At 28.4% G+C, this 24,001-nt stretch overlaps 1 protein-coding gene across 6 annotated transcripts in view; it reads right to left on the bottom strand.

The window, feature by feature from the left end:
* Window positions 1-1,034: 1,034 nt before the first annotated feature.
* Window positions 1,035-24,001, bottom strand: part of LOC107443980 (oxidative stress-induced growth inhibitor 1) — a 39,830-nt gene continuing 16,863 nt past the window's right edge. Inside the window, exons 1-7 of one of the 6 annotated variants that reach the window (XM_016058015.3) lie at window positions 22,299-22,526; window positions 22,128-22,199; window positions 20,761-20,859; window positions 17,164-17,297; window positions 14,080-14,271; window positions 10,981-11,072; window positions 1,035-4,331 (exon numbers count right to left, since the gene is read on the bottom strand). In XM_016058015.3, the coding sequence (XP_015913501.1) occupies window positions 3,359-4,331; window positions 10,981-11,072; window positions 14,080-14,271; window positions 17,164-17,297; window positions 20,761-20,797 (1,428 nt within the window). In that variant the 5' untranslated portion in view covers window positions 20,798-20,859; window positions 22,128-22,199; window positions 22,299-22,526 and the 3' untranslated portion in view covers window positions 1,035-3,358. Of the gene's footprint in view, window positions 4,332-10,980; window positions 11,073-14,079; window positions 14,272-17,163; window positions 17,298-18,878; window positions 18,932-20,760; window positions 20,860-22,127; window positions 22,200-22,298; window positions 22,605-24,001 lie in introns of those variants that run through there. The other 5 variants (XM_071187606.1, XM_071187607.1, XM_016058014.3 and 2 more) reach the window with 5 other exon arrangements.

Consider the following 24,001-nt stretch of genomic DNA (forward strand, 5'->3'; position numbering starts at 1 on the left):
AGTGGCGTAGTTGCTACTAGGTTTTGCAATTTTTTGTTGATCTAAAAATTGTGGTATTACTCCAATAAAAGAATAATTCATTATTTATTAAACTGTTTTTGGACTTGCATTAAGAAATGAAATTGATAATACTGCAAAAATTATTATTCACAAATTATGAAAGAGTTGGTTATCTTTATACAACAACATCAAATAATGATATATTTAATTAACCCCTTCTCTGTTTACATTGCATCTTAAACGTTCGACATTATGTGCCCATATGGTTGGCGTCACATGCAATACGATGAAGAAAAATTTGCATCATTGAAATTGAATCTGTCTTTACTTGCACATCTTTAAATCCTGTGATTATTTTTCAGGGTTGCCACTCAAATCTGGAAAAAAAATTCCCTGTGTTTTCCCTGAACATATTATGCACAATATATTAAGAGAAAACAACAATTACTGGGCTCTTGAGTGAGTTATTGTTGGGTTAACTATATTTATTAGCTTTAATTGCTGGAAAAACAGCTGAACATACTTAAATAATGCTATAGTAAAGGAAATAGTTTATTGGAGCTGAAATCTCCCATAGATTACGTTTTGAGTGGTCACCATTTTTTAAAAGACAAAAATAAGAAACAAAATTCCCTGTATTTTCCCAGTTTGTAAAGAAAAAATCAAAATTCCCTGCATTTTCCCTGTTATTTTAGGTGATTTGTAAATTCCCTGTATTTTCCAGGTTTTCCTTGTGGAGTGGCAACAAGTATTTCTAAATATTGCAAAGAGATGGTGCAAGTATTCCCATTTTCTTGACAATTTTCGCAGTGAGATTCCTCACTATGAATTGAAATCAGAATCATTTTGTGCTTTCTGTAATTTTTTTTTAATGATAAATGTGAGCTTCTACGCTTTAATGCCCAAGAATGATTGTAAAGCTGTTTTAACAATATGGTTAGCAAATTATTTTCCAAAATATTTTTTACCAAATTTTAATAATTATTTAATGCAGATACTTATCTTAAACACCTTAAAGCAATACAGTTATTAAATATGTTATCATAGCGTATTTTTATAAGATAAAACTTGCGTGCATTACAGGGAAAACTGGAGATCAGTGGGCAGGACATCACATAAGTCACCACCAATAGGTCAAGCAAACAACTGCATGCTGACAAAAATATATTTTACATTTTCAATTTTAGTATAGAACATATATTAATTTTCAGCAATTAAAAAAATCCAACAGAGAAGGGGTTAATGATGTGGTCATCTTAGGAGTTTCATCAAATCAAGATATCTTATATATCAGAGCAAGAAAGCAATAAACGTAACATATATAAGTTATTTTCAAATACATTAATCTTATTATTATTAAACATCTTATAATGAAGTTATATAGCATATACAAATGCATCTTGAAAGACAACATTGAACAAATATACAGTCACAAAACTTTCAAAACAGAGAAATGCAAAATATGTATATTCAGCTAAATTCTTTTTCATCACATAACATAAATAAATACAATAAGATCATCCCAAGTATCAATTACATTAGAGATTTAAAATCAAAATCTTTAAATTTTAAAGTAATATTATATTGTTAATATTACAGAAAATTCATATCTGCACACATTAAGTAAGGAATAAGTAAAATCCAAAGCACCATTAGAAAACTAATGTAATAAAAATAAATTCAACAATGTTACACCAATTAACAACTAAAAAGTTTTTTTTTATTAAAATATTTTACTTAAATTTAGTCTTAAAAACTCATTTGTGTACCTTTTAATTACTTTATTTTTCACATCTCAGCAATATTTTTCATTAACATTACATAGAGTCAGAGCAAGAAATTGGAATAAAAAACGTGAACTAATAGATAAAATAGGTAAAAATGCATTAAAAAACTGTTACATATTTAAGTTTAAAACACAAAAATTTGAAATTTGTATGAATTTTTTAAACCACAACATTTTGAACTAAATTTGCTTGGTCCGATTAGAGAATAACTCTGCAACAAATGCAATATGCTTCCTGGACTGTTTGATTACACACAATATAGTTTATAACAATAAAAATCATGGAGGCAAGTTAAAAATGATCTAAGAAATTGAAATACCCTTCATACGAACACATGTAATAAAAAAAATCATAACATTATCTCAAACATAAATTCTTAAGACCCAAAAAAATAATTATGCTAAAGCTCATTATAAAAAATTCTGCACAGGAATATAGATAATTGGTAGAGCCTCTTAAGACTTTTTTAAAATTTATTACGTTTCTAAGTAATTCAATCAGGAAAAATAATATTCAAAATTTGAGAAAAATGTGTTTTATAAAATATGTATATATATAAAATAAACTTAATGTAATTTTAAGTGGCATATATTATGAGTAACAAATCAAGATTCAGTCAAACCTCGTTAACATGAACTAATTTCTTGTTTCCTGTTAAATTGTATACAGATATAATACTTTCCACACATCTTAAGTTACAATTTTAAGCTGTTTTTTTGCTTTAATAGATAAGAGAAAGTGCCTTGCACGATTTTTATTAAAACTGTTCTGAACTGATAACGTAAACAATTTTTAACGTGCAGTTTTTGCCACTTTCATTGAAGGTCAACAAGGTTTGACAGTATAAGTTGTAAGGTATTATTTTTATATAATAAGAATTCGAACAACCGCAGATGTTTACCAAATAAAGACCAACAAAAAAAAAAATTGCTATTTTTTTTTAAAAAATCACAAATTGAGATTTATCATAACTTAAAACAATTTAAATCAAATAGAACTCTATATTGTAATAAAAAACTTCCTTCTTTTGTTTAATCTCAAATATTTTCAATAGAAAAAAATTCATCTAATGGTTGGAATGCTTGCATCAATAACAAAAACAGACAGAAGTATTTTCGCAAGAGTTAATGACTATTAATATCACACAGAATATATTTTGAAAAAAAAAAATCTGATATTATTAGTAAAGTAGATAGCAAATATTTTAAAGGACATAGTCTTGAAGCAAACAAGTGTAAAATAACAGGTTCAGAAATTTTTAATAACTGATTATAATAACATCTATTTACAAGACTATGTAAAGTTTATTTGTGGATTACACATCTATAAAAACATGTAGCTGCATATTATGATACTGTGCATATATAGCAATACAAATAAACTTGATGAAGTTCTTGTTCATGGAAGCATATGCAAGTGTCTAAGAGTGAAACAAAATATAGTGAAATATATGTAAGAATTCAAAGAAATAACAAGAATGGTAAGTTATTTTGAATAGATATTAACTTCAATATTTTTGGTACATAATATCTCTGATAAAGTAATGCAATTAAGATTTATATCAGTGAGCGTCATTCAGATAAAGTAGCACAACAATTCAATAAACTTTCATATTTTGTTTTAACAACATGACTAGCAACTGCAAGACATCCTCCTTGAACAAATCTAACAAAATTATCACCAACAAGAGGACCAACAGCAAATATTCCAGGATAGAAGACACTTTCGTGATTATATAAATTTATATCAACAGGATTCTTTTTACAATCAACAGATTTGTCTGGATTTATACCAAGCTTTAATGCTTTATGCGGTAAATATGACAAATCAGGCTGCCTACCAATGAGAACAAGAACGTGTGAAACATTTACTACTGATATTTCCTTACCATGTTTGCATGAATTAATCATTACTCTGCCATTGGGTTTAATACATTCAATTTTTGAACTAGAATATGCTTTGTAACCTTCATAATGGTCAGAATCTTGCATCATTTGATATACTTTGTAATATTCAGGGTACAAGTCTTGTGGAATTTTATTGAAAATGAGATCTGGATCACAGACTGAACGTCGAAATACATGAATAGTTGGAATGCCATAAAAACGAGCTGTGATTACAGCATCTGCAGCACTGAGCCCTGCTCCCACAATGAGTAACTTACTAACTTTATTAGGTGATTTTTGGTTCCTTATTAATGTTTCTAAATTTGATGATGAATGTGATACAAATGGTAAATTTTCCCCTTCAACATTTAACATATTAGGTTTATCGGAATTCCCAGTAGCTAAAACAACATGTGGAGTTATGTACTTAAAATTTTTACATGTAGATGAAGAATCAGAGACAAAGGTGTAGCCATAAACTCTCCACAGCTTATCAAATCCTAATGCTTGAGCAATGTCTTGTTCCACAGGCAAAACTGAAGTAACAACAGATCTATTCAGAAAATATGGGCTTAGCCCTTGTGATTGGACATATGAATGGTAATAATTGGCAACAGTTCTTACATTAGCTCTTTTCTGCTTTAAACCAGATTGTAACCTAAAGAGAACAAAACATATAGTAGATAATATTTTAATAACCCAAAACTAAACACAATATAGAAATATATAACATCAGAGCATATTTTCAGTTTTTTATACAAAGTTAAAATAAAAATATTTAGAAGCTTTCTGGATGTGAATCTGGATATGATAGGAAAAAATTCAAACAGTTAAGCTTAAATACTTCAATCTTATATATTACAAAAAATATTAATTTAATAAACATTCAAATATTCATTTGATCCCTGAGGCAGAATTTTTTCGAGCTACCTGTGACAAAACTCTCTAGCACTAATATCTTTCTGCAAGATAGTTTTAATAATAACAAACATATTTGTTACTAATTTAAAATAAAACAAACAAAAAAACTTTTTTTAATAGAACATGTAATAATTCTTTATTCTCATATTATGGGGGATATTCTTGCATTTTGTTGGGAGGGAGGGGGGGAGGACAAATTATTTCCTTTGTCTCATTTTGTAAATAATTATCACAATTAAAAAATACTTAAATCATGAAATCTGTAGTAGTAATTGCCGAAAAAAAAACATCTCACGATTAAGGATGACAAGATCACATGAATAGGGCTCCTAAAATGAGTGTTTAGTTTCGAGATTAGGTTGTTGTAATAAATAATAACGTATTAAAAATATCGGATTTAAAGATTATGGAGAAATCACTATCAAACTGAGATTGTCAAAAAGTGATTATCTACATGCATGATTCAATATTATTTATGAGATTCTGTAGAAGAGAAAAATAAAATTTTTTTAATTTTTCAAAAAAAAATTTCTGCACGAACTCTGTAACGTTCTGCGACAATGTCATTTTTTCGACCATTTTTTAAAGCATGCAAATTTTTTGCCTTATCCGTAACTAAAAATATTGTTAAATTATTTCATTATTAACGAATTACAGTGGAAAGTCGCGTATCCGGAATCGGCGGGACTTTCTGAAGTCCGTATATTTGATTTTTGCGTATAATTGACTTCCAAGGTAAACAAAGCTTAAAATGATCTGAATCTGAGAAGCAGAAAATAAATAAACATTATTTTTCGGGCAATAATGTTTTAGTATTAGAATGATATCTAATCAATCATAAACAAAATATTAGAAAAAAAATAATTATTGCTATTCTAAAAATAAATATAGAAAACGAAAAAAATTCCCAGTTATGAAAATATTAATTGCTCTCTCCACCATTTTGAACTAGAACGATTCAAGCAAGAAGGGGAAATTCCCGTCATTCAATAAGGTGGGTAGGTGGAGAAGAAAAATTCATTTCCTCCTTACTTGTCATTCAAGTTGAGGGCGGGGTAGTGACAAATTCTTATTTTCTCTCCCATCATTGGCTATCAATCAAGCATAAAGGCGTGGCATGCTAATTGGGTTCTCTTTATTTTTTCTTGTGTGACTAAAGGGGATTCCCCCTCCACTTTAACATTCAAAAAGGTTCCAGGAAATGCCTCTTTTACTAGCCAGCTGCATAGGAAAGAAGGGGGAGGGAGGGGACTCAGTTGTGCTCTTTTGAAAACAAATCTCCCCTCCCCTTTCCTGCATTCCAGAGGAGGAGCGTCATGGTCTTAGTAGATCTTCTGTTCTCTTTTCTGTTGATTTATGGGTTCAATGCATAGATCTCTAGAAGCTGAGAGGGGGGAAAACCTGTCAACAGACTTCGTTTTTTTTTTGTTGTTTTTTTTAAAGGAGAGGGAAAGATGAAGAAATGTTTGTTTATTTTGATTGTTAAAAAGTGTCCGGGAAATCGACCCTTCCGGAAAAGGGACGTCCGGATATGGGACGTTACACTGTAATAGTTCTTCTGTCATCTTCTTTTATCTTAGCAAAGAAAGGAGATAAAATGATGCTGCTTATGTGAAATATTTTAGACAACAGCATCTTTTGAACTTTTCCTCTGAACAACACAGGTTAAAAGTCCCCACAAGTTGAAAAGACAAATTAAAAACTCAAAATTCCCTTTCCCCATGGAAAATTCTTTTCTTTTTTTAATCAATTTGACCCTTGCACCAGGGTTTGCAGGTTAAAATCAAATGTTTTTTTTTCCCTAAAAAAAAACAAAGTCTCGTTTTTCTTAAAAAGTAATCTCTTTAAAAGCTTACTTTTTTATTATTTATAAAAATAGTTTAGTTTGAACAGTACCAAATGAATAAATACTATATTTTCTCATAAAAATTTTTCACTTTTAAGTTTAAATAGTTACTGCATTCCTTTAAATAAACATCAATATGTTATTTTTAAAAGTTTAGATATCATAACTTTCATGCAAAAATATCCATAAATTGATGTGATCATAATGTTCTAAAAATGCTTAAAATGAAATATAGCATCAAATTCATTTTCTGAACACATTTAAAATTAGTTAAATAATGTAATTATTGAACAAGTTAAAATAAAATGTTAGAGGAACTTATTTTTTTTTTCCATCATGTTCAACACATTTTATGCTTGTTATAATGAAAAGCATATATTAAAATGAAGTGCTTGTTTAAGTTTTAAAGACTAAATTTTAGTTACTGTTATCAAAGTACTATTTTCAATTTGTATTGAATTATGATTTTACTCATTTTTGTAACATTTTCAAAAGACATTTTATGCATTAAAAAATACAAAAAATTCTAACAAAAAATATTCAGAATTAACTTACAATATTTTTGTTGTATTTTATTTTATTTAAAACTTATGTAGGTATATTGGAAATTTCAGGTACATTTTCATTTTTAGTGAAAGGGATTACTGCACAGAAAGTTTCAATAAAACTTGTTGATTTACAGTGGAAAATTTGTAAAGTTAACAAAACAAAATATGGCCATACTTATAATAAAATAAAATAAAGCAACCTCTCTTTACTAGGCGAAGACACTACTATATTTTCATGACAAATTTTCAATATTTTTTAATGGTCAGAGACTGAGGGGTCATTCGGTGTCCAAACAATCCCAGTCCTAATGCCAAGAATTTTAAATTACCAGTGAATGAATATTTCCAAATCAGTATTTACACTGCAATGCAGAAAACTCACATATTTGTTCCTTTTCTCACATTATAAAATTGTTAACATGAGAAATTCAAGCACTCTCTAAATAAATTTCAAAATGAGCAAATATCCCGTATTTTTGGAAAAATTTTCAAATTCCACTATTTTTCATTCTTTTTAATGTTTATTTCACTTATTTAGCTTCCCTTGTCACTCGCCTTGTTCAGACATGATTTGAGCGGAAGAACAGCCCTTCTAAACCAAGAAACCCCTTTCAAAACACATGAGATTGAGATCCCAATACGTTTAAATTCATTATTTTTACATGAATGTAAGATGGAAAAATATCTAAGAAAACACCTTCCACATAGAGAAAAACAAATAAAAATTAAACAAATGCCGATAGAGATGAACAAAACAAATATAGACATAATTCAGCCAAATGGAGAAAAAAAATTAAGATCGAAATTTAGAGAAATGGGTGAAAATGGAAAATCAAATAGCATTATTTACATGCTCTGCAAACTTTGCCTTAAAGTGAAATAAGAAGAATCCTTTTAGAAGCGGTAAGTAAGCCGAATCAGAGTAGGTGGAACCCAAAAAATCGCCAGCAGCTGATTATATATCAGGTGGAATCGACCATAACAGTCACATTTTTTATGTTTTTAAAAAATTCCAAATATATTTATCATTTCTAGAATATATTTACAATGTGTATTTAATAAGTTTAATTCACCGTACATTAAAATTTTGTAACTCGAAGTAATTAAGTTCTTTCTCTCATGAATTTTCATTATCTGTATTAAATGAACTGAGATATGACAGATGCTTATAAAAATTTGCCTAAAACGGTCATTACTACAACTGCATTTCAAAAACTACATTTATTTATGAGGAAACTCCTTACATCAGCAAAATAAAAAAAATAACCATGAAATCCATAAAATAGTCTATAATCTCTATTCACCTTTCTTTTGCGTTGAGGTAAAAAAAAAAGGGTTTGGTTGACTTCATTCTTTTCAGTTGGTACTTTCTAAAATGCAGTTGAAGATCAAATGATCGCCGCTGTGTTTTTATTTAGCTTCATGGTATATATAACATTTTATCCAAATTATTAATTAATTTCCAAACATGTCTCTCTTCTTCTTTTCCTCTGTTATTGTATTTCAAAGATTTTTGTGCATTTTGCTTTTCAACTGAATCATTAGTTAAGAAATATTTTATTTCAGCAGTTTGGATGAATTTTGCACTGAATTTGAAGAGAATAACCCCCTACTCTCATTTGTACTTAAACGATTTCAATAGGAAAAATTTTCCATTTTAACCAAATTTTTTACATTGCATTTTATTTTCTTCGTACATTTGCTGTTTGGATATATTTTGCATTTCAATTGAAGAAAGCTTGCATTAGAACTGTTTCCTTCATTAGTATTTTTTTCACATTTCATGATTAGGACGTATTTTCCATTTTAACTGAATTATTCTATTAAAATGTGTGTTTTTCACCATCTTAGAATTGGATATATTTCAACTGAAGTAATTGCTTAAAAATACTTTTTTTCCTTTCCTTACCTCTAGCAATGTAGATAAATTTCGCATTTTAACTGAAATAAATTATTTTATTTTTGTATTTTGTGATTTTAATACATTTTGCACACTGATTAAATTAATCGTTTAGAGCAACGTTTTTTCCCCCCTGCGACTTGAATGTATTTTGCAAATAATTAGTTAAGACCTACTTTTTCCTTTTTCGCGTTCAGATCTTGCAGTTTCGCAATTTAGTAATATATTTTGCACGTTAACTAGATTAATAATTTACAACTTGTTTTTTTTTCCCACTTTCTTTTAAAAACCTCAGTAATTTGGATATATTTTCTCACTGAAGGTCCTGATATAATAAGGTTTAATAGTATAAGTGAAAACTACTATTCAGAAGCAAGAATAGTCATTAAAAAATGTATACTGATTACACATTTCCAAAAAGGAATATCTGAGTGGGTAAGTTTAGGTGCAATTAATGTAGCATGCTTTCACTTTAACTTATCTTTATTAGTTCATAGTATGCTGAAATTTCTATTTTATATTAGAAAAATAAGTATTTCCTTGAGATAATGAGGCAAAAATATTTAATGCATCAAAAAAAAAAAAAAAAAAAAAANAAAAAAAAAAAAAAAACTATTGAAAATTTTTGTAATCGCATAATTAAAGAAATAATTTTCTTTGCGCCTATTTGTGTTCTCTTATAATTTTTCAATCTCAATTTTAAGAAATCTCATTCTGTTTTTGGAAAAGGGTGAGAAATTCTCCCCCACATTTTTTTTCTGTGATGAAAATCCTGCTAATGGACACTTAGAAGAGTAGGATGAGATTTAGAGTTGGCAAATTAGCAGCAAATAACAGACAAAAACAAAGCCAGCATTGTGTTAACATTAAGCTTTAAATAATCTGACTACAGTTTAATCACTAAAATGACCGTGAGAATTTAATATAACCTTGTAACAAAACATTTCTGGGGTTAGAGAAATAAAGCAGCTTAACCCACTGGCGGTTATGGAAATGGGCAAAATTGGGAGAATGTTTCTCCCCTACACACAGTTCCCCTATCTATTAACATGGGAAAACCGGTTTTGCTATGCAGAGAAGACTGCAGGTTAAAATGCGACTTTTTACGTGCAGAACCGTCAGTGGGTTAAAGTTAAAAATAGTTTTTTGATATTCAAATAGTCCCAACACTGAATTAATGACTTATACACTTGTATTGAATTAAAAAGTTAACCATTAAATTGATTGCTAAGAACATAAGTATTTATATTTGCTTTTCATAAATTGCGATAAAAATTAAATAATTGATTTAACTTAATTATATTAGAATTAAGAACGATAAAAAAATTAAATTTAGGAAATCAAAAAAATTTTACAAGTTAGGAAATATATAATGCCTACAATGGTATCACAATGCTCCGTTATGTTAAAAAGCAAATTGCAGACCTTGTAGTTGGTAAAAACAAGGACATTATTTGTAAAATATACATACATTAGACTATTTTTAAAAAGGGTAAAGAACTAAAGAAATGTACAATTTTCTCTGGCAAACGAATATACAACTGAGCATTTAAATTTGAAATGATAAACTTTATTTTAAACAAATTTTCCCACAAACTTTCAATGTATGGTAAAATGTGGTTCAAATAGCCATAATTACTTCCCATTTACAATTGAGCTTGTAACTTATAAAAATTATTAGAAGTTTTATAGTGTTAACACATAAAGCAGTAGATAGTCAAGCGGATGAACATAAGTCATTTTGTTTTAACCAGAAGTTTATATGCATAAATTGAAAAAAAAAAAAAAACATCTTTTTTAATATTTAAGCCTTTTATTAGGTATTATGTCAATGCAAAATTAGAATATTTTAATAGTAAGGAATATTAATATCTCACAAAGACACCGGAGACTACCTAATTTAACTATTTTATAACAATTTACGACTATGTTCTTGGGTTTAATTTTAATATCTTATGAGAAATGAATAAAATATTGCAATTCTTAAAATAATTTTGTAACATCATATAAATAATAACAATATCATTAACATACATATAAGTAATCAAATAGTAATTTTACGCAGGAAGCAAGAGAAATTCTATCTACATACTTGATTCGATTTCTGTCCCAGTCTTGTATATTGAGACTGGGAAGTTCCATCCAAGAACTGTGACTAAGAGTTAAAGCAGATTTATCCATTTTCTAAAAAATAAAAATTTTTATAAACAGCAACCAATTTGTAACGAATATACAAAAATTTTTTTTAAAAATATTTTAATTAAACTCTCATTAAAAACTCAAACAGTTTAACAAAAAATAAAATTGCTACTGCAAAAAAAAAATTACTGTTACCATGTGCTGTAACTTCTACAACATAATTTTAAGAAATTGCTCATTTGAGGTTAGGTCTGCCTTTAATACTACATGTGCAGTAGCACAAAAAAAATATAAAATATTTAAACAGTTTAGATAGCTATGAAACACACGTTTAAAAATCCTCGACAAAAACAGCAAAATAGACTTTTTAAATTGTATTTAAGAGGTCCATTTAGATAAACATTAACAGATACAAGTGTAGAATAATGACTTTTTATTACTAACAAAAATATTTAGAAAGTAAAGATTATAGTGAAAATTTAAAAATAAGCTACTTCAGATTCTTCTTTACTTCTAATACTTATTCAAAATGTGACAGAATCAAAATGAAGTACAATGAAACCTGTCAAGTTGACCACCCTTGTATGTTGACTACAAGTCGACATAAATTACCAAGAACCATATTTATTCCTCAAAAAAAAAGAAAGAAAGAAAAAAACAAATGCCAAACTTTCTGATTTTAACCAAGGTTTTTCTAAAATGTTGACCATTGAAATAAAAGTTTTATAGGAATTGTTGGATGGGCTTCCAAAATAATAAGTTAGTAGGAACATATTTTATTGTTAAACATAATGAAGATCATAACAGGAATATAGGTAAACAATACAAGGAGTTATTGCTGTAATGAGGGCTGGAACATGAATACATATAAAAGAGAAAAGCATACATCAGAAGAGCAGCCACGCTTGAGCATGCGCAATTGGGGGGAAGGGGGATTTTTTTTTCTTTAAATATCAATCACAATTTGCCTTGTGATACCAATAGATAGCATATAAATTTTTATGAGATTATATTAAATTCTTTCAGTTTCTACGAACATGAGAGTTTTACATTTACACTAAGACATTTGAAATTTTTAAATAATAAATTAAAAATTTATTTATTTATTTAAATTTTTTTTTTCTTGATCTAGTAAAATTTTAATGCTAAATTGAATGTCATAAGTTATTTAAAATCAGATGTTTCTTTTAAGTTATTCACTAAATAACGATACCATAAAAATCATTTGATTTTCATTCCTATTTATTTCATTTTGAAAACATTCTGTGATCAAAGATTCTGTGTTTTGGGCAAGAAAATTCGTTCGAAAAGTGTCTCCTTTCTTTTACTTAAAATTAAATATTTTTTTAACTTAAAACTAAATAATGAGTTTGAGCAAAGTTAAAGTAGCTAGAACTTTAACATTTTGGCCTCTTTTTGACTCACTATTAGAATTCTGCAATTCTATACTACCAACTTATGATTAAGTGTTCAATATGACCTAGAATAGTATTTATATATTCAATATGACCTCAAGGTCTTGGCCACTAGCTTCCAAGCTTTTAGTTAAAAAGATTCATATTTCTCCTCTTTAACTTTCTTCCTAACTAAATTATTATGCCTAGCAAGTGTTTCATTAACACTTTGGTTTGTTTTTCAAACATCAGAAATAAACAAATTATTTTAGTTTTCTATTTTTTGTTTGTTAAGTTTCCAGGTCTTTCCCATACGTAAAAATCTTGTCCTGCCAAAAACAGGTTGTGTTATTGGGCTAGACTTTATGTTCAACGGTGGAGGAGTTAGGCTTTCGTTTCCAGAGCTCTAGGTTAATATCACATCTTCCTTAGTTGAAAGAGGTTCATTTTTTGCATAAGGAGGAGTTAAACTAGTGACTGGATTGACGTTAGTTTGTTGTTGCTTCATGAAGTCAAAGTTTGAAATAGGCTTGTAATTATAAAACTCCTCTATGAATCTGATGTCACAGTTCACAATTAATTTTGTTTCTTTTTATTCTACAGCATATAAGCTTTTGTTACTGTTAAATAACAAACAAAAATATATTTACTTGATCGGGGATCAAACTTTGCTTTTTGTTGTTTGTTTGAAATATTAGCTTACTATTCGAAAATTTTGAAATTGGATACACTAGGCCCGAGTCAGAAATTAAAACAGTTTATAAGGAATTAAGTTTTTAATAACACCTCCTGTAGGAGATTTATTTCTTATGTAAAAAGCACAGTTCACACCTCTAGCTCAAAGACTAGGGAAAAGTTCAAATTGTAAAAGGAGAAATTTGGCCATTTCAAACAATGTACTGCCTTTTGACAATTCGAATCTGTTTTGGGCTTCAAATAGCTGATTTTTCTCACCAGATAACATGCTCTTGAGGGTGTTTAAAATACTGCACCACAATATTCTAATCCGTTACCCACACAGTGTTTTGATTTTCATTCTGATTTGTTTTCCTACTTGAGCTTTAGAAATTATCAAGCTTCTTTGACTTTATCTTTCATTTGAAGGAAATTGATCACTGTACAGGGTGATTTGTCGACGTCATTACATACGATGATTTGATAGACCACAGACGTCAGAATGAACATGATTTGGTTGTTGCTTACTTTTGAATTTGGATTCTTTGGAAAATGATGCTGCAGTCTGTTTTAATTGAATATGAATTTTGAAGTTCTTTATGGAATCTTTACAGTTGAAATTTAATCATTTCAGTGTTTAATTTCATTAGATCACTTTCATTTAAATGTCAAAATTTTTCTGAATATACATTGCGATGCCAAAATCTTAACCTCGCCCAGTCCTAGTGCTAGTAAATGATTAAAAATAGAGCTTAAAATAATGAAAAGTCGAATAGAATTAAATTGTTAAGGTTTCAAGTTTTTGACCTAGAAATCTTTATAAATCAGCATTAGTTTTGATGGAAAACTAACAGGTTTCACCGCATGAGATAAAAGTTATACAATTTTAACAAGATACTCAAAGCTTGAAGGGTACCTCAGCAGTCGGTGAAAGAACAAGTCTAGTATGATTTAAAACAAAATACAAAAACTAAATAACTTACTTGCCAGGAACCTCCAGGGTCATCTCTGCCAATTACTACATGGTTAACAGCCTTTAGGGGATCAAATTTCCATGAGATAACAGATGGAGTGTCAATACCAAGATCTGCTTGTGGATGCACTAATGTGTCATATAATACGGATACTGGATTTAATGATCTTCCATCTAAGCCTTCGGCAAGATAATCCAAATCCTAAATTAAAAAAGGTGCATAAAATTTAGTTTTCTCAGACACATAGGTGGCATTTTAAAAATATTTATTTACAATCACACATCTTGAGCAAAACCAGTTTAGATAATTTAAAAACCTCTATTTAACTTTCACTTGCTTGTATGCATTGCAAGTTCAAAAGTTATGTACAATAATGAGAAATAAAAACATAAATAAAAGGTTACTTTGCTCCAATAAAAACATAATACAAAGCAATATTATCTTAAAAATCAAATCTACCATGATTTTTTGTGATAGATATACATCTCTATTCCTATTAACATGATTTAAGATCGTGCACCGTGTTTCGTATTTTCATGATTTTATATCAAATATCAGGCTTAGTATTCACGTGATTTAAAAGCCACTATTATGATTCGAGTTCAAGTGACTTAAAAATTATACATCGGAATTCGTATTCTCACGAATTTAAAATGAAACAGAGAGATTCATACTCGTGTGACTTAAAAATCATTTATTGAGATTTGTATTCATGTGATTTTAAAATCTAATGTTGATATTCGTACTCACGCGATTTCAAAACCAATAATCGAGATTCGTCTTAACTCACTGAATAATAAAATCAACCACTGCAATTCAAATTAACATTATTTTAAAATTAAATATCGAGACTCATATTCACATGATTTAAAAATGGCGCATTAATATTTTTAGTCCAATGTTTATGAGATTTTATGGATAAAAGCATCCTACATACACATTTCTCTTGTGCAATTTCTGTTTTTTTTTTTTTCAATAATTTAAAAAGTGTTTTTGCACAAAAAATTTTTGGATTCCTATTTCAGCTTTTTTGGTTTTTTAACAAACTTATCCCTGTGGTATGGATCAATATGGAGTTCTATAATAATGAAACATTTAAAAAAAATCCTAGATTTTCAAACAATTTTCCCCCCTATGTAGGTGGCGACGACAGAGTTAACACTAGTTAGAAGAGTTAATCAATGTGCAGAAAGTTTTTAAATTGAGATTTTGCGTTTGTAGATAGTTTTTCATTTTATCTAAGTCTGATCTAGGCATAATTTTTAACCACTTTATTTACAATGATCAAGTTATAAATCTCGTGTTCCAATCACTTTTGCTTTGTTTTTCTTTCTTTTTTTTTACCATTTTATTATTAATACAATATTACTATGACAAGCAAAGTTTGAATCTGAGTTATCACTTTCTGAAGTGCTTGAAAAGAACATAATTTCCTGGCTTCATTAACTAAATCGGAACTTTTGTGATCCTCCTTCAATTCAGAGACACTTTTGTGACAATTACCATTTTCTTGATTGGCAGGCACCCTAGTGCATTTATTTAAAGCTGTTGGAATTAACTTCAGGCATCTGAATGTGTGCATTTAATCATAGCAAACATTTTACGCAACTGGTAACATAAAAACTTTGATAATTCTGTCGTTTAAGTAATATACCTATAATCCAGAAATTTCGGAAACCCGAACCTTCCCATCCCGAGAAGTCCAGATTTCCGAGGCTATATTGTATATTACAATTTGTTACTTATGTGGCAGATACATTATAATTAGTTAAAAAACTTTTTAAATTGCAAGAAACATAAGCTGAATTACCAGAAAAATCTAACTTCAATGAGTGGATAAAAAAAATTTATATGTCAAAATATTTTAATAAAACAGTTGTAAAATACTAAGGAGAAAAACTAACACTTATCAAATTGTTAAAAGTTATTTTAAACAAAATCCATCATGGAAAAAAAAGTTTCCAAAATGTATGCACAGTTGTATTGCAAAAATATGCAAAGAAAACCTTAGGTAGTGCAATAAAGGAAAAATGACAAAAAAATTTTACCAGTCTGGATTTTTATGTATTTTATTGAATAAGTTATAACACTCAGGACAATTTTTAACTTAAAATTTATAATCTGAACATCAGGAGAGATTGTGAGCCCAACTCAAAAATCCTGAAAATTTCTTGAGTAAAATAATTAATGATTCATTTCAAGAAATTAATGTCCTTATAAATTTAAATTATTGATATTTTCAAAACATGAAATACAAAATAAATTTATGCAGCATAATTTAAATGAATAATTATGCATAAGTTTACTTTTATCTCTAATCACATTTATTATTCTACCAGAAAAAATATTTACAAGGGAAAGAGATGCCAAGTATAAATTCTAGTTCTAATATTTTTAAATAAAATATACAAGAATTTTTATACATAAATGTGATCAATGATGAAAATAATGATATAATGAAAACATTTCTTTTCTCTTTTAACTCATGAAATCAAAAATTCTACTTCAAATAACAGATTTATTTTCGGACAATTTTGTAGCATAAAGATGTCTTTTCAGGAGGGGGTAATTTATTCATTTATGTTTCTATTCTGACTTGATTTGTTGAAATTGAAAATTAAATTATCTGCATGTAACTAATTAAAGAGAGTGCAAAAGAATGTATTCCAAGCATCTTGCTTTTGAAGCAAATTTCAAACAATAACTGTTAAGCTACAAGAGCAAAATGTACAGCAAACATTTTCTGCCAAGCAATGTTCCTACTTTATAGAAAATTTAGTTAATCCCAACATATCACTCCAAACACAGTAAGTAAATTAATATCATAAAAGCAATAAACAGATATGTAAATAAAACACCAAAATAAACATATTTTCCAATACAATGACTATTTTTTACTCTTTATAACTTTATTATAATAAGCATACGTACTAAAGAAATTTGAAAGCACCAAATTATTAAAATTTAATTAAGGTACTAAAATAAAAGAATTTTAAGGAAAAATTACCATTTTAGAATTGAAGTATATCACTACCTTACTACATATGCACATGGCAATAAAGCATTTAGCTGTATTAGTAATGAATATTATACCTGTTCAAGTATAGACTTTTCCTTATTTTCTTGCAATCTGTGGTTCAGAAAATCTATTGGATGTGTTGAACCATTGTAATATGGCCAGTTACCAGCAAGCATGTATGACAATGTTATTCCTGATGGTCCATTACCTACAAGATGAACATAATCAATAATTATATATTTTTAAGCACAAAAATTATGTTTAATGAGATTTTTATAACAATCAATGGAAAATCTGCAATCATTTGTAAAAGTTTGAAAAAATTTAATAAAAGTTTTGCATGTTTTCTGGTAAAAAAAATCTTTCATATATCTTGTTCAGATTGCTGATGCCATTTTTCAAAAGTAATCACTACGCCACTAGCTCACATTGCAACATAATCAATATCATTTTAATTTATTCCAAATTTTATTTATTAGTTGTTCTAATTTTCTACTCTGAAAAACTGATTTTTTTAAAAATTTAATTTATATTGTTTAGTAATAATTATAGATATACTATAAATAACATTATTACTCTAAAGTTTGGTTACTGCTGAGACATAGGAAAGCAATAATTATGTATTAGCACCGAGAAATATCTTAAGTTTCAAATAAAGTAGATATTAACTTGGCATTTTATTTATAAAATATCCTTGTTTCTGAAACTAAACTTAAATTTTCCTCTTCATGCATAAAGCACAGAAGTCAACATTCCTAGGCTTTATTCAAAACAAAACAAGTCTAAAACTAAAAATGATAGTCTGGTGCACCCAAATGATGTATTAAGATTCTGGGCATTGTTTTAACATTAATTTATCAAGGCAGAGTAGATAGACTGAAATATACATAAGTGCAATTCTTTAACCTTAAATAAATATCAGTATATTGGATTCGGAGCAAATCGCACTTCACTTAAAATAAACCCTCAAATGAAAATTTTGCGCATGCACATCACTTCAAAGTTAATATAAAAATATTGCTTTTCCACTTTCCCACTAAATTCCATCATACTTATTTGTACAAACAAGTACAATCAGAACCCCTCAATGACAATTGTTGCTGATGCTGTCGAGAAAAAACAATTTCAAAACTGGTACAGATGCTTAATAAATCAGAGCCTAATTTAATATATTTATAATAATTTATTAACTTAAAATACACATTTTGAATAGGTGTGCCTTTAATTTGAAACAAAGTTTTAATTTGTAACTATATAACTATCTTGATGAAAAAAATTGACTGACTCAGAAACTTATAAATTTTATTAAATTTTTTTATTTGGTTAAGATTGTTTAATCTAGCTGAAATCCTTAAAATAATAATATTCAATTTTTTATATTTTAATGAGCCTACACAATGCAGTGGTATAGTAAGATGCTTTCATATACAAAATTATGGCATTTTTTAAATATTGACTGTTTACACCATTTTCCTTTTTTCATAATCAGATTATGGGGCACTATCAGGCAATAGACAAAATTTAATAGTTATGAATAGATTTTACATACAACGGTTGTAAAAACAACATAATATTCATTAAAAGATTTTTCTTTGAATTTCAAAAAAAAATTATTACACATATATTACCTATTCAGATATATATAATTTTATGTACAAGTAAATGAACAGATGAAAATAAGCAAAGTAATTAAGTTACATAATTTACAAAGAGTATAAAACAGAAAATAGTAATTATATTTAAATACAAATCCTTTTAAAATAAGAATAAAAATTAAAAAACTACTAGCCTTTAATATTGAACCAAAAACTTTCTGAAAAACTGCATAATGGTGTAACGTTGCTGATAAATAAAACAAAATATTTATGTAACATGAAAACACTGTTTATTACAGTTATACAATAACACTATTCCAAACATAAATTAAGAATTTAAAGAAAGAAAAAAGCAAAAATTACATGCCTAGTTTCGTCAAAAATTTTAATTTCTTTAAAAAATTTTATAAGATTTCAGAAATTTTCTACAAAACAGGATTTTATCTCTATGTTACACTGGTCTATTAAAAACTAGATTCTTTGTTGTTTATCATTGTAAAGGCAGAAATCACAACAGAGGTTTAAGAGACTTAAAAATCACTTGGATCTAGAGCACAAAAAATGCTAATTTATTTAATGTTTATAAGAGAAACTAGGGTCATGCAGACTTGTCGGAATTTCAAAATATTGTCATAATAATTTAAAGTTTAACATTGTTTTAAAGTTGTTTATACTAAAAATTTTGGAAATTTATATATAATTATTTATTAAACTTAGCAAGAATAATTGTCTACAGAATCCAAGAAAATATTGCAAAAGAGCATAAAAAATATTATTCATAATATAAATAATACTACTGCTTCCTGAAAAAAAAAAAAAAGACAAATAATACAATAGAGCCGTGGTGGCTCAGGGGATAAAATGCTCTCCACCCAATGAGGTGAACTGGGTTCGAATTACAGAGATGGCTTATGATACAAACTCCACACCCAGCTAATGCTGATGTGAAATATCCTAAGTGGTAGACAGATTAGACTCTCTTAGCCGTCAGGCTAATATTGGAAGATTTTTGTGGCTATTCCACTCCCTATAACGTGAATAGCAATTTGTTCCATCAAAAAGTCCTCCACAAAGACAATGCAAATTTCGCCCAATACTTGATCAAGGAATCTTCTTAATTTATTGTTCTTTTGGTAGGAATAACTACCAAAAGAACAATAAAAGAATCCCTTCAATTTGTGATGAATTGGCACACAAAAGTACACATTTTAATGTGTAATTCAAGTGTCGTAATAATACATATTAAAAATATTGGGATTTTCAAAACCATGTGGAATTGGAAAGCAATAACTGTCAAGAACAAGATTGAAAAATAGTTTTGATTTATGATGAAATCAGCATAAACAAAAATCAAAAGTGGATTATTTAAATGTGATTCAAAACTTATGAGTCAGAATAATATGGCATTAAAAAAAAAGATTTTAAAAACTAAGTGAAAATCCGACAATAACTGCTGAAAACATAAAAAGAAAGTCTCTTACATTAATGATGTGATGGGCACAAATAAAGTTCATAAAAAAATAAAATGACAACGATATCTTTAAATTTGTATATTAGAATAACGCCATATTAAAAAAAAGATTTTTAAGACTGAGGAAATCCGTGGCAATAATTACCTAAAAAGTGATAGACAGCTACAGATTTGCCACAGACTTAAAATTGATGACTCAAATGCACAGATAAAATTTTCCAGCTTTCTTTTATATTTCCAAAAAAGAAAAACAAAAATTTCATTATATTCAGAGGTACTCTGGTGGACGGCACTTAAGCACCTGGCTGTGCACCCCTAGTGCTGACACAGCTTTCACGTCATTTTCAGACTACGGATTATTAACAAGAGGTATGCTCACAAGTTTAAAATAATATGCAATCGAAAAAGATGTTTGGGTGAGCGAAAATTTGGTTCAGGCATGCATTTTAAAGTCAAACATGCCCAATATGCCATGTAAAAATTTTATGATTATTTAAGCCCTCATACATTAAAATTAAAACACCATAATTTGAACACTCAGCATCAATAGAATTCTACTTAAAAAGTATAATATGTAGCTTCTAAATATAAAAACTTCCACTCACCAATGATAACCACATCTTTAAATATTTCTTCTTCCATAGGTAGATTATTACGCTGATAAATACAGCTAAATATCTTACTAAAAAGCCAGTCTAAGTTACCTGCAAAACAATAAAGTTGATTCAACAAAATAGCTATAAATAATTACAATTTAATTAACAATAACACAATATATGAAAATATAAATCAGTTAAAGTCAAGTGGAAGCAATAATGTAATATTTCTGTATTGGTACCTACACCAAAATTATCGCCATGTTATGGGCTTCAAGGCAATGGGTCTGAGGAACTAAAAAAAAAACATCATATAATGGGTCCACCTCGGAACGTAGCCACTCCCCAGGTAAACCTCAAGGTTACATATTATTTTTAGAATTTCAAAACCTTTTGGCACTTAGACAATCTTAATTAGCCAATATATCCATATAATCTCTAACAAATGAAAGGATATTAATAGAAAATAGTTTACAATCAAACTCATCTAAAAGTTGGGGAGAAATACAATCTGCTTCTTAAACAAGTGTCAATCGAAAATTTTAAAAATAAAATCTATATTCAAAACTTAACAAATTGCTAAAAACGGCTTATTTATAAAAATTTTTCATTTACACCGGTCAATAGTTTTTTTTTTCTTCAACTGATTCTAAACAAGTGAAGATTTCTGCAATCTGCGGCAGAATAATCTGCAGGTTTCGCCTACTTCCCAGCAGCTGCCAACAAACAACTTAAAATAAATAAAAAAAACATCACAGAAGGATACCAACTCGCAAAGTATAACTTGTAGCCACTCCAGGTAAGCCTTTACTAATTTTTTTCTTTCAAATTTGCAAGTTTAAGATCTAGTTGGCAATACTAGTTGATGCCGCAGATCATGATACGAAAATATTCCCTGCAACAATTATCTAACATAATACACAAAATACATCACTAACTCCTAATGATTTCAGAAGTTTGCAATTTCTTGTTAAATTCCAACTGATTCTTCCTCATCACTGTCAAATTCTACATTTTATAAATATTTGGTGACTAAAAGGCTCAGAGACACATACGTCATAAACAACAGATTTAGAACAAGAGTTTGCATAACAATATTTTCCTGTTAGTTATTGAAATTGTGTGATTCATGATAAGACATATCAGAAACTTCATACATTCGTTTCTCTATATTGTTTATCGATATACGATTTCAGAACAAACTGAACTAAAAGTATTTTAAACCTCTTTTTAAAGAATGTAAAGTTTTATTCCACAGTAGAATACACTTTTAAAAACTTTAATAAAATAGCATTTATGATGTTAAATAAAAATTAAGACGTTAAAATAAGAGTCGAAAAGAAGAGTACAAATTTCAACATTATTACATAACAAACCTCAAAATTAAATGGTTAATCCCAAGGAGTCAGTTTTTATAAGTCTTCCCTCTTCATACTTAAGGAATATAGCTAAAATGTATATTTAAAAGGCTAAAATACACATGACAGATCTAATTATAAACACGAAATATGAATGTGTAAGATCATTATAACACTGATGCAACTTACAGTAGGCGTATTAAACACTTTGATCGGATTAACCGGCAGCAGAATATACTGCATTTTGTTATAAGATGTTAAATAAAACAGTCTGGGTCTACGATTGATATGACCCTTATTATTAAAGCAATCTCGGAGACAAAAGATTAAAGAATTCATCTCAAAATTAAAATACGTAAAACTTAAATATCATACAGTAGCCTCAATCTTACATAACCAAATCATCGAATAGCAACTGTTAAGCCGGCGATGCCAATTTTGGAAGTGAAATTTTGAGCTCTTAATGAAAACAAAACTGAAACTATTATCACGGACTTCCTTGTTTGCCGTTATTACTTCTTTTATCTATTTCTTTGGAATGAGATACCGATATAACGTCACTTAAAACGTTATGCAGCAGCAATGAATAATTAAATTAATTTTTTATGTATCAACAGAAACAATGTTTTTTTTATTAGAAATCATATTTTCCAAAGATGATGCAACATATTGCGTACCTTAAATATGGTAATTTTTTTTTTAATGAAATTAAAAATTCTACTTTTTGGTATCTTAATGAAAATATTTTTATTTTATAACCGTCGTTGAACTGCCGAGCCATGTTTTGGGTTAACGACTGTTAATGTTCAACTCCATAGCCTTGTAATTTTGAGTCCAATCCAGAAGACAGGGAACTCCGGGATCTAGAATTGGGAGAAATTCACCTTCGTGGATGGCTTTTTGATCGAACTACCCCGCATTTGCGTTACATGGAGAGAAAAACCAAGAAAACCTCCCCCGGTTAGCCTGATGGTAAAGGGACTCCCATGAGCCCACTGAGGATATTTTACGTCAGCACTGTGACGGTGTGAGCCGGATGCGGAATTCGTATCGACCAGCCATGGCTGTGACTCGAACCCGGTTCACCTCATTGAAAGTCGGACGCTTTATCCCTGAGCTACCACTTCTCTTAATGAAAATATTAATTTTGTCTACCTTCAATTAGAAAAACGTTTAATACTTAAATTCATGTCCAGTGGCGTACGTAGACTTAGGTGCGCCCCCCTGAAAAATTTATTAGTGTGCTCTATCTTAGACTTACCACAATTTGCACTATCTGAAAATCGCGAGTTATTATAATATCATATTTAAAAGATCGGAAATTTAAGAAACATAAGGAATTTCTACAATAACCTTTGAAAACACAGTTGTAAAAGTCACTTGTATTAACTATGAAATGGACTTAAGGAGCTTTGAAAGTAATTACTAAAATTTTAAATTATTACATTACAGTTTTACCGTATTAAAAATATTGAGGCTTTAAGACTTTGGAAATTCGTAACGATGACTACAGAAAGAAAAAAAAAAAGAAAGAAAAAAAAAACTAGTTTTAACGTGTCAAAAACTAAAATGTGTAATTCAAAATTTACTTTTTTTTATTTTCCAAAGAAATTTATATATATATATATATATATATATAAATTTTCTGCGGATATAATCGTGTGGGCTGATGAAAAGATTATATCTTTTATTTTTCGGACTTTTCAATAAAATGTTATCCCCTTTTCTTTTCTTTTTCCCCAGTTGTTTTATTTCTTTATTATTATTTTTCTCCCCCCCTTTTTTTCATATGTCTGTAATTTTCCTTTGTTTTATCTTCATTTTGAACTTATATAATAAGTTCTGTTTACTTGCAGCTTATGCACAATAAATGAAACTTATTGTTTTTCTTA

The sequence above is a fragment of the Parasteatoda tepidariorum genome, chromosome X1 (assembly GCF_043381705.1).
Source record: "Parasteatoda tepidariorum isolate YZ-2023 chromosome X1, CAS_Ptep_4.0, whole genome shotgun sequence".
In the NCBI taxonomy this organism is placed as follows: domain Eukaryota; kingdom Metazoa; phylum Arthropoda; class Arachnida; order Araneae; family Theridiidae; genus Parasteatoda; species Parasteatoda tepidariorum.